The 10,914-nt window shown below is 44.2% G+C and overlaps 1 protein-coding gene and 1 long non-coding RNA gene across 6 annotated transcripts; both read right to left on the bottom strand.

Annotated features, from left to right (window-relative positions):
• Nucleotides 1–1,543: 1,543 nt before the first annotated feature.
• LOC125801026 (retrovirus-related Pol polyprotein from transposon opus) lies at nucleotides 1,544–7,430 on the bottom strand. Of its 5 annotated transcripts, XM_049476504.1 has the most exons (4): nucleotides 3,155–7,430; nucleotides 2,956–3,078; nucleotides 2,742–2,871; nucleotides 1,544–2,657 (listed from the first exon to the last, which is right to left on the bottom strand). In XM_049476504.1, the coding sequence occupies exon 1, from the start codon at nucleotides 7,420–7,422 to the stop codon at nucleotides 3,424–3,426; it is 3,999 nt and encodes a 1,332-aa protein (XP_049332461.1). In that variant the 5' UTR covers nucleotides 7,423–7,430; the 3' UTR covers nucleotides 1,544–2,657; nucleotides 2,742–2,871; nucleotides 2,956–3,078; nucleotides 3,155–3,423. The 5 variants fall into 5 exon arrangements, with proteins under 5 accessions (XP_049332461.1, XP_049332462.1, XP_049332479.1 ...); XM_049476505.1 differs by having other exon boundaries at nucleotides 2,742–3,078; XM_049476522.1 differs by lacking the exons at nucleotides 2,742–2,871; nucleotides 2,956–3,078 and having other exon boundaries at nucleotides 1,544–1,976.
• Nucleotides 1,544–10,092, bottom strand: LOC125801057 (uncharacterized). The gene is made up of 2 exons (XR_007438543.1): nucleotides 10,001–10,092; nucleotides 1,544–2,586 (listed from the first exon to the last, which is right to left on the bottom strand). It is a non-coding gene; the product is annotated as an uncharacterized LOC125801057 (long non-coding RNA).
• Nucleotides 10,093–10,914: the final 822 nt, after the last annotated feature.

The following is a 10,914-nucleotide window of genomic DNA, read 5'->3' on the forward strand; positions in this document are numbered from 1 at the left end:
TTATTTTTTATTTTTGTTCGTTGAGGCACAAGCTCTTACTCAGGTTTTACCTTTGTTGTTGTTGTTGTTTCTTAAATTTATCTACAAGATTGTCAGCAATAAATTGTCACTGAATCATCAGTAAAGACTCACGCCGTTATTCTAATGGGAATGCTACAGAAACTCATAGATATATTTGGCAGTATTTTATCAGTAATAAAGAGGGAATTGTTCATGACTTTACTTTAGGGTCCACAAACATGATATATTACTCATGAAGTATCAGTAACAAATGCATACCATATAATACATGTACAATCACTTTCAGTCATGTTTATATAACTTATTAATTATTACATATACACTGGGGAAAAATAACATTATACACTCTCATATAAAAACAAGTTAATGGATAAGCTATTTTACCTTTTACCAATGTAACAGCCTCAGATGTCTTGTTGCTTTTACAAATAAACATGACATAACAATAAAACAATAAAGAGTATTAAACTCTCCTGCCAACTAATCTTCTTGGAATAAGCAGTAAGTCATCTACAGGTATATATGTACAGTAGTAATAGAAGTGCCAGCATTCTGGAAAAGATGACAGGATGGACATGCAGGTGTCTGTGTTGTATACTCAAAAATATAAGTGTATTTTTGTATGTATGATTTTAAATGTTATCATTCTATAAAATATGAAAGGATGGAACTAAAAAGCAAAGCATGTGCATTAAGAAGGCAGATGTTTTACAGAATTATATGAGGAAGGGAATGTGGGATGTCAAATGGAAACCACATGCTTAATTAACATATTAATTACTGGTATATTCATATAGTGTACAAAGCCTTCATTACCCTCATATTCATTCATTCATACACACATTAGTTAATGGTGAGGAATTTAACCTTGCAGTTATTAATGTGTTTGTTCCTGCTTAATTCATCCTTACTTACTGATGAGTTCATCCTTAATGAATCCCTTAATTAATGTCATGACTTGTACCCTTATTATAAAGTGTTACCTATATTTTTATGTCATATGTCACAGCATTTGACAAGCAAAAATTTACCCACAAAAAGTGTGTAATCACATTTTTGTAAGCATGAGATGGTGCTTTTGCCCCAAGTGTGTCTCTTGTGGCTGTGTTTGTATCATCGTGCCCAGTTAGCATGCTGGCTAATGTAGCAAGCTACTGATTAAAATATCCATTACTTTCTATCATGCTTAATTTCTCTTAGATTTTTCCATATATTTGTGCAAATATGCATCATAATATGATGAAGGAAAATATAAACAAAATTAATGCCGGTTATACACCTCTCTCCCATGCTAAAACCATATTGTTGTACGGTAAAACCCGAAACTTCTGAACTAGTTTTGGTTGTGGTTAAATTTGCACTGCATATTTGCACTTTTGTGCAAATATTGGCATTTGTTAGTGTGACCCTTATGATTCAATGAAGGTAGACTACGCCACCTGAGGAGTTTCACCCCAGGAAATAAATATAAATAATACCCAAAGCACACAGGTGCATTCAGAGATACTCAGGAGACGTGAGATGAGGTTCAGCATAAAATCTTTACTTATTCAAGTTTGAAATAGTAGATACATGAAATACATAAGAACACTTTATTAAGCAATTAAAGTTTTTTTTTTAAAAAAAACAACTTTAAAAGTATACACTGAGCCTTGGGACAAAATGCGCTTAAAAAAAAAGGATATTAGAGATACTGGCTGTTTATAGTCTTAACATAGCATTATCATCTTTCTGTAGCTAACTGGTGCTGGACAATTCTTGTGCCCGGGCCCTCCCTCCCAAGGAGAAATACAACCTCTGCAAGCACACACAGAGTACTCACACACACCCACACACGTCGCAACACCTCAAACCAAGGGTGAGTCCAACACAGCAAACCAAGTGCAAAAGGAAAGATTTCCCAAGGAGGAGGTGACCAGTCGGCCCAAGGGGGACACCACGTGCACCAAGTTGTTCTACAAGAAAGAGAAACAGATTAGTAACAATAAATGTTATACTTATTAATTTTCCATTTAGTTTACGGCCAGTATCACTAACAAATAATAAACAGCCAGCTTCCTATAGGAGGGCCCAAAGAGGTCTGCCACCATTGACACAAGGTGGGGTCAAGTTAACAAAAATACAAATAACAAAATCAATTTCCAACAGAAACAAAAAAAAAAGGAAAAAAAGAAAAGAAAACAAAACAATCTTTTTAATACAAATAATAAACACCCAGAAACAAAAAGAACAAAATAAATGAATAAATCTTAAATTAATTCAACCCCAACAAAACAGCATAGGCAAAACAGCAGAAGACTAGGGACTGCTCGGCTTGGTGCCACCTCAGCCTTCTCCGATGGCGACACTTCAGCTGAACACCTGATAAAAACACATTAATTAAAATAATTGCACTAGACAGATAGCTTGGGAGAGTTAGCTCTATAACTATCAAGCAAACAATACCTGTAGGCTTGAATTATCACTTGCTTGGGCTAGAATACACCCAGGGTTCCTGCTCCAATCTACAAATGAAATCCCAAATATATTTAAACAAAGCCTAAAATTCCCTCCAACCGGAAAATACTAAAAAAAACTCCTACCTTACGTTGTTACGGTCAAAACACACCTGTTTTCCGGCACGCCAGAGCATACACCTAAATAAGAGGCATTTACCATAAATATCAGCCATATGGTTAAAACCCCACCTAGATAAGCGTTGCTGCACCCCAAATGCCTACCTTGCATCCAATACAGCTCCACATCCACACCAAGCTGCAGTTTTATGCGACGATGCCCAGAGTTAGCTGATGCTAACGGCTAACCGCTAACCGCGTTCACACCCGTTTTCCGGCACGCCAGAGCATACACCTAAAGAGGCATTTACCATAAATATCAGCCATAATATGGTTAAAACCCCACCTAGATAAGCGTTGCTGCACCCCAAATGCCTACCTTACATCCAATACAGCTCCGAATCCACACCAAGCTGCAGTTTTATGCGACGATGCTCAGAGCCGGCTGATGCTAACGGCTAACCGCTAACCGCATTCACACCCGTTTTCCGGCAGACCACCCCTGTATATCAAGGCGTTTGTGTTATTTTAGAGTGGATCAAAATCAACAAAAACCCCACTGCACAAAAGACATGTACCTTAGGAAACCACCCAGCAGCAAGTCCTGCAGTAACACGACCCAGCAACAAAGGAAACCACGAGCTCAACACAGCAGCATGCTATCCATGCTTTTATACTGAGCTAACTAGCATTTCTAGCACAACACAGAGGGGAGGGGGAGCCGCTGCTCCTCCACTACGGTGGCCATCCAAGCCCAAAATGGTTAACCCAGAGCCCAGTAACAGCTCTGCCTGTCACATATACCACCACATTTTGTGTCGGCGTCCCGTCGACAGAATACTGTTTACTAGTCCCAAGGTCTAAAATACGCTATAGCCATACTGCTTGAACCGGATACCAATGGTGCAGGGTCATCAGCTACTCTCACCATGGGTGTTGGCAGACGATGAGGGTTTCTATGCCGGCCTGCAGTCACTCTAGTGGTACGCCGAAGACTAACTAAATCCCTATCCCCAGTATCAACATCCGGAACAGAACTTGGTTCAGTGCTTATGGGGGCATGAGTGTCCTCAGGACTGATCACCTCCGGAGCAGCCACAGGTAAGGACCCCTGAGGTGGGGCTTCAGGAACCCCCAAGACCAACCATCGCCCCAACTCGTCCTCCCTCTGTTCTACCCCCTGTTCTAAACTTGGACATTCTGCTGGAGGGGTCGCTACTGACAACTTTTGTGGGACTAGCTTCATCATTACCCTGTGTACCTGCCGAACTTGCTCTAAATCTCGCACTGGAGCCACAGAGTACACTACACCCCCCGGTTCAGGTACCTTTAACACCTTGTGGACAACAGCGCTCCAGGCATCCTGGATTTTCTTGCGTCCACGCACTGAATGATCACGAAGGTAAACCAGCTGGCCTATCTGCAACGGATCAGCTAAAGAACCCTGATCATGCCGCTCCTTTCGCCGTTGTGCTGCCACCTGTAACCTCTCCCTTGCCCCTTTAAAAGCAACCTGGAGACGCCGCTGATGTTCCTGGACCCAGTCACAAACGGTTCTGCCCTCAGTCTCCTGAACCCTACCCAACAAAAAATCTACTGGGAGTTGAGGTTCCTGCCCAAACAGCAGAAAGTGTGGCGATTCCCCTGTCGACTGATGGATGGAAGAATTATAATTAAAGACCAACTGGGGCAGGTAGTCTGGCCAATGGTTCTTCTGTTCCTGAGACAATGTACGCAGCAGGTTATGCATGGTTCGATTAAATCTCTCGCACTGGCCGTTACCTTGAGGGTGGTATGGGGTGGTCCGTGTTTTCTGGATGCCATACAAGTCACAAAGCTGGCGAACCAGGGAACTCTCGAAGCTTGCACCACAGTCTGAATGTAACCGTGCCGGGACACCATATCGATAAAACCAATGCTGAACTAGTGCCTTGGCCACTGTAGAAGCCCTTTGATCTCGAGTAGGGATTACCTGAGTGAATTTAGAGAACACGTCAGTTATTACCAGAACTTGTTCCGTGCCATCTCTAGTAGGCTCTAGAAAAGAAAAGTCTATAGCCACTACCTCATTAGGTCTTGAGGCCAAAAGATGCCCCATAGGGGCACGCAAGCGTGGCTGAGGGGGTTTAGCCAGGGTACACCTCACACATTGCTGACACCACTGCTCAATATCATTAGTCATCCCAGGCCAATAACACCGTTCCCTTATCAATGCTATGGTACGCTCTATACCCTGATGGCCGTGATGGTCATGCAGTTGCCGCAAAACTTCCTCCTGCAAACACTCTGGAAGCAATAACTGCAATACTTCCTCCCCCCCATCTGGCTTCAGAATTCTACGGTATAGTAGCCCCTTATGCACCACAATTCTATCCCATTGGCGCAAGAACCCTTGGGTCCGAATGGGTAGGTCTACCCTCACACTTCGCCCCGGGAGTCTGCCTGCCTGCCAGAAAGAAATAAAACCTTGAATGCCTGGGTCAGCTTCCTGTAGAGCCCTCAATTCGTCATGATTATGGGAAGGAAAAGCAGAGATGGAACACTGAGCTACCGGTGGTACAGGGGCGCCTTCCCTGGCTTGCTGCTGCAAAATAAGAGGCAAAGTCACACCCCCCATAGCAGAATTGTGCAAATCTTCGGGAACGCACATTCTCTGTCGTGATAGGGAATCAGCATTTTTATTTGTGCGGCCCGACCGATAGCGGACGGTGTAATGGAATGCCGACAACTGGGAAACCCAGCGCTGCTCAGTAGCACCCAATTTAGCGGTACTTAAATGGCTCAAGGGGTTGTTGTCTGTCCAGACAATACACTCCTGGCCCCACAGATACTCCCGGAATTTTTCTGTCATAGCCCACTTCAAACCCAGAAACTCCAGCTTCATGGAGCTATACAACTTCTCATTAGGGTTGAGACTACGGCTTGCGTAAGCAACAGGACGCACCCGACCATCCTGCTCCTGGGAAAGTACAGCTCCCAAGCCTTGGTGACTAGCATCAACCTCTAAAATAAATGGGAGAGCAAAGTTAGCAAAAGCAAGTGTAGGTGCATCCACAAGCCTATGCTTAAGTGCCTGAAAACTGGTTTCACACTGTTCTGACCATAATTCTAATAATGGGGGCCCACGGCCTTTGCGAGCCTTTGTCCCACCTGCCTCAGCTACCAGCTGATGCAACGGAGCAGCCAACTTTGCAAACCCTTCGATAAAACGACGATAGTAACTAGCAAAGCCAAGGAATGACCGTAGCTCAGAAACTATGGTTGGACGAGGCCAATTAGAGACAGCAGATACCTTCTCTGGGTCTGTGGATACCCCCTTGTCAGATACAAGATGACCCAAATAACGAACCTGGCGACGAAAGAAACAGCACTTCTCCAACTTAGCCTTTAGCCCAGCTTGTCCTAGTCGATTCAGCACCAACTCCAAGCGGCTCAAGTGCTGATCTAAGTCAGAAGAAAACACAATGATGTCATCAAGGTACAACAATAATGATTGGCAATTTTGATCCCCAAACATCCTCTCCATGAGCCTTTGAAAGGTACTAGGGGCGTTACATAACCCAAAAGGCATACGAGTAAAATGGAATAGACCGAAGGGAGTACAAAAAGCAGTCTTTGGGCGGTCACTCTCTGTAACTGGAATCTGATTGTACCCGCTAGCCAGGTCCATTGTTGAAAACCACTGGGCCCCTGACAGTGCATCCAAGGTCTCCTCTATCCTAGGGAGTGGGAATGCATCCTTTCTAGTCTTGGCATTAAGCTGACGGTAATCGACGCACATACGAAGGGTGCCATCTTTCTTTTTCACCAGAACAATGGGTGAGGCATATGGGCTACAGCTTTCCTGAATTACCTGGTTCTCCAGGAGTTGGTGAATATGAGCTTTAACCGCATCATAGTCTGAGGGGGGAATACGCCTGTACCTCTGTCTTACCGGTACATCATCTAACAAAGGGATGTCATGAGAAATTAAGTTTGTACACCCAATATCTCCCTCAAATGATGAGAATACAGCAGAATGTTTATAAAGCAGGGACCGAACCTTCTCTTGGTCTACTTGGGACAGAACAGACAGATCTAATGCCCCAATCTGCTCCAAAACTGAACTGGGCTGGGCTACCTGGGTCTGAACCCGGGCATACACCGAAGGCTGACTCACCTCTTCTGTAACTCCATCAGGCAGACTCACAACCTGCACACTGGTCAATACTCCTAAGGGACAATGTGGAGGTAAAGCAACACTAACACAACCCACATTTACCAATGGCACATATACAGTCCCTCGAACCACCTTGACTAGCGAAACAGCAACCAACAGTCCGTCAGGCAAAACACCCACTGTGTCAGAAGGTTCAATTAGCACCCCATTAGCATGCTCACTGAGCTGGCTAGAACACGTAGCCGCAATCATTTTAAATGTACCAGCAGGTATCCGAATAGGTCTCCCACCCCTAACTTTAGCAACCCCTGTTAAGCTAGAAGGCTCGTCTAAACCCTGGTGACAGTACTGCAGGGCTTGCTGCCAGGGTGGTGACGCATGTACCACTGGAGGAAGATCAAACAACGCAGGGCCATGTTGGCCAAACAGCTCCCGATAACACTCTCTAATTACATTCATCCCCAGCACGCCTGGAACTACAGTGGAGGTACTTTGCCCCGGAAGGTCCTTAACTACCAACCAGCCACGATTCGGAATCGACTTGCCAAGTAGCTCTACCGTTAGTTCAACATAGCCCACATAAGGTATAGCCAACCCATTAGCAGCACGGAGCTGCAGCCACCGGCAAGATTGCAAGTCACCCTGAATGTGTTGACGGAAGAAACTTTCCGCTATAGTCGAAACCATAGACCCAGTATCAAGCAGGCAATTAACCACCACTCCCCCCAACCGAATAGCTACCTTTGGGCACTGGCCAACTAACAATGAAACAGTTGACGGATTCACAAAACTCTTATGGGTAGAGCCAATACTGTCCCCGTCCAATGCGTGGCTCTGCACAATGGTGGGAGCTAGTTTTCCGACGGCTGAGTGTTAGCACCCATTCGACTATGAGGGGCAGCTGCTACTGGACGTACAGGGACCCTTTCATTTTCACAATCCCTCGCATAGTGTCCGGGTTTTTGGCACCGTCTACAAATTATGTTAGACCGACTTGGACCAAAAGTCTGAGGTGAAGCATGAAATTTAGCAATGCTCTGTGTTAGCTGATTTATCTGCTCTTGTTGTTTAAGTAACATCGCCCTGAGTTCTGTCATCTCTAGAGATGTAGAATTACCCACAGAAGATTGAGCTGCATATGGCTCCCTAGACATGTGCATAGCACACACAGAGGGGACAGAATAACTCCTACCTCGACCGGGATCATCTGGCCTACTCTCACGCTCCCATTGAATCGCTGCTGCACGCACCTGTAACATGGACAACTCCGGTGTCTGGCGGATCAACTGCTTCAGTTCCCTGCGGAGAGCAGAATCTTGAACATTCTCTACAAATTGATCACGAACCAAGACATCAGCATTAGGCACTACATGTGAGGCACACTGCTTTATTTTATCCATAAGTGCTAACAGAGCATGTGAGTACTCCTGTAATGACTCTCCTTCAAGTTGTTTACGACAAAAAAAGTTCTCCTGCAAAGCAACATATGACTTCGAACAACCATATAACTCTTGAAGAATAGACAAAATTTTCTGTGGATCCTCCCTTTGCATTCTAGGTCTATACCGTATTTCGTCCTTAGCTTCCCCATCCAAATGATCCATCATAAAATAAGCCTGGTCAAGGGGTGCCAAGTGGCGTGCCCGGATGCTAGCTTCTACTTCTTCTCTCCACTCCTCTATACTTATCCCAGACCTACCTCTGAACACTGGGCATTTACGCTCACGGGGGATGTACAAGAGCCTGTCCACTGGGGCCCGATAACTCACAGCCTCTGGATGTCCATCAATACCACTAGGGCCTGGTTGGGGCTGAGATACACGCTCTTGTAAAAGACGCTCATTATCTGCCTGGAGCTGTCTCACCAGGTCTCTCATTTCCTGGAGCTCGTTGGCCATGATAAAAGGGAAATAAGAAAAAGAGAAAACAAAAGGGGTAAATTAAACTGTTCCCTGTGAGCACCCAACTAAAATTTGGGGACCAACACGCCAACTGCTGTTTTGCCTTTAATACTAAAACACACAATTATATCACTATTACCAAAATCTGAACCTCAAAACACGTCTCAAATTCTCACGATCCTGCCGACTACGCCACAAATGTGACCCTTATGATTCAATGAAGGTAGACTACGCCACCTGAGGAGTTTCACCCCAGGAAATAAATATAAATAATACCCAAAGCACACAGGTGCATTCAGAGATACTCAGGAGACGTGAGATGAGGTTCAGCATAAAATCTTTACTTATTCAAGTTTGAAATAGTAGATACATGAAATACATAAGAACACTTTATTAAGCAATTAAAGTTTTTTTTTAAAAAAAAACAACTTTAAAAGTATACACTGAGCCTTGGGACAAAATGCGCTTAAAAAAAAAGGATATTAGAGATACTGGCTGTTTATAGTCTTAACATAGCATTATCATCTTTCTGTAGCTAACTGGTGCTGGACAATTCTTGTGCCCGGGCCCTCCCTCCCAAGGAGAAATACAACCTCTGCAAGCACACACAGAGTACTCACACACACCCACACACGTCGCAACACCTCAAACCAAGGGTGAGTCCAACACAGCAAACCAAGTGCAAAAGGAAAGATTTCCCAAGGAGGAGGTGACCAGTCGGCCCAAGGGGGACACCACGTGCACCAAGTTGTTCTACAAGAAAGAGAAACAGATTAGTAACAATAAATGTTATACTTATTAATTTTCCATTTAGTTTACGGCCAGTATCACTAACAAATAATAAACAGCCAGCTTCCTATAGGAGGGCCCAAAGAGGTCTGCCACCATTGACACAAGGTGGGGTCAAGTTAACAAAAATACAAATAACAAAATCAATTTCCAACAGAAACAAAAAAAAAAGGAAAAAAAGAAAAGAAAACAAAACAATCTTTTTAATACAAATAATAAACACCCAGAAACAAAAAGAACAAAATAAATGAATAAATCTTAAATTAATTCAACCCCAACAAAACAGCATAGGCAAAACAGCAGAAGACTAGGGACTGCTCGGCTTGGTGCCACCTCAGCCTTCTCCGATGGCGACACTTCAGCTGAACACCTGATAAAAACACATTAATTAAAATAATTGCACTAGACAGATAGCTTGGGAGAGTTAGCTCTATAACTATCAAGCAAACAATACCTGTAGGCTTGAATTATCACTTGCTTGGGCTAGAATACACCCAGGGTTCCTGCTCCAATCTACAAATGAAATCCCAAATATATTTAAACAAAGCCTAAAATTCCCTCCAACCGGAAAATACTAAAAAAAACTCCTACCTTACGTTGTTACGGTCAAAACACACCTGTTTTCCGGCACGCCAGAGCATACACCTAAATAAGAGGCATTTACCATAAATATCAGCCATATGGTTAAAACCCCACCTAGATAAGCGTTGCTGCACCCCAAATGCCTACCTTGCATCCAATACAGCTCCACATCCACACCAAGCTGCAGTTTTATGCGACGATGCCCAGAGTTAGCTGATGCTAACGGCTAACCGCTAACCGCGTTCACACCCGTTTTCCGGCACGCCAGAGCATACACCTAAAGAGGCATTTACCATAAATATCAGCCATAATATGGTTAAAACCCCACCTAGATAAGCGTTGCTGCACCCCAAATGCCTACCTTACATCCAATACAGCTCCGAATCCACACCAAGCTGCAGTTTTATGCGACGATGCTCAGAGCCGGCTGATGCTAACGGCTAACCGCTAACCGCATTCACACCCGTTTTCCGGCAGACCACCCCTGTATATCAAGGCGTTTGTGTTATTTTAGAGTGGATCAAAATCAACAAAAACCCCACTGCACAAAAGACATGTACCTTAGGAAACCACCCAGCAGCAAGTCCTGCAGTAACACGACCCAGCAACAAAGGAAACCACGAGCTCAACACAGCAGCATGCTATCCATGCTTTTATACTGAGCTAACTAGCATTTCTAGCACAACACAGAGGGGAGGGGGAGCCGCTGCTCCTCCACTACGGTGGCCATCCAAGCCCAAAATGGTTAACCCAGAGCCCAGTAACAGCTCTGCCTGTCACATTAGCTCTGCTGTGTTGCTGTGCCAATAGCTACTAACTGTATGGACTGAAAGATGCCCTCTTGAGAGGGGTATCGTTTTTTTTCTTCATCATACAAATCAAAGCTCCTCAGGTTCTACTGCTCTTT

Source organism: Astyanax mexicanus, chromosome 1 (assembly GCF_023375975.1).
Source record: "Astyanax mexicanus isolate ESR-SI-001 chromosome 1, AstMex3_surface, whole genome shotgun sequence".
In the NCBI taxonomy this organism is placed as follows: domain Eukaryota; kingdom Metazoa; phylum Chordata; class Actinopteri; order Characiformes; family Acestrorhamphidae; genus Astyanax; species Astyanax mexicanus.

Bases quoted from the DNA above. Each gene is read 5' to 3' on its own strand.
- LOC125801026 (XM_049476522.1), bottom strand. From the start codon at position 7,422: ATGGTTTCGACTATAGCGGAAAGTTTCTTCCGTCAACACATTCAGGGT.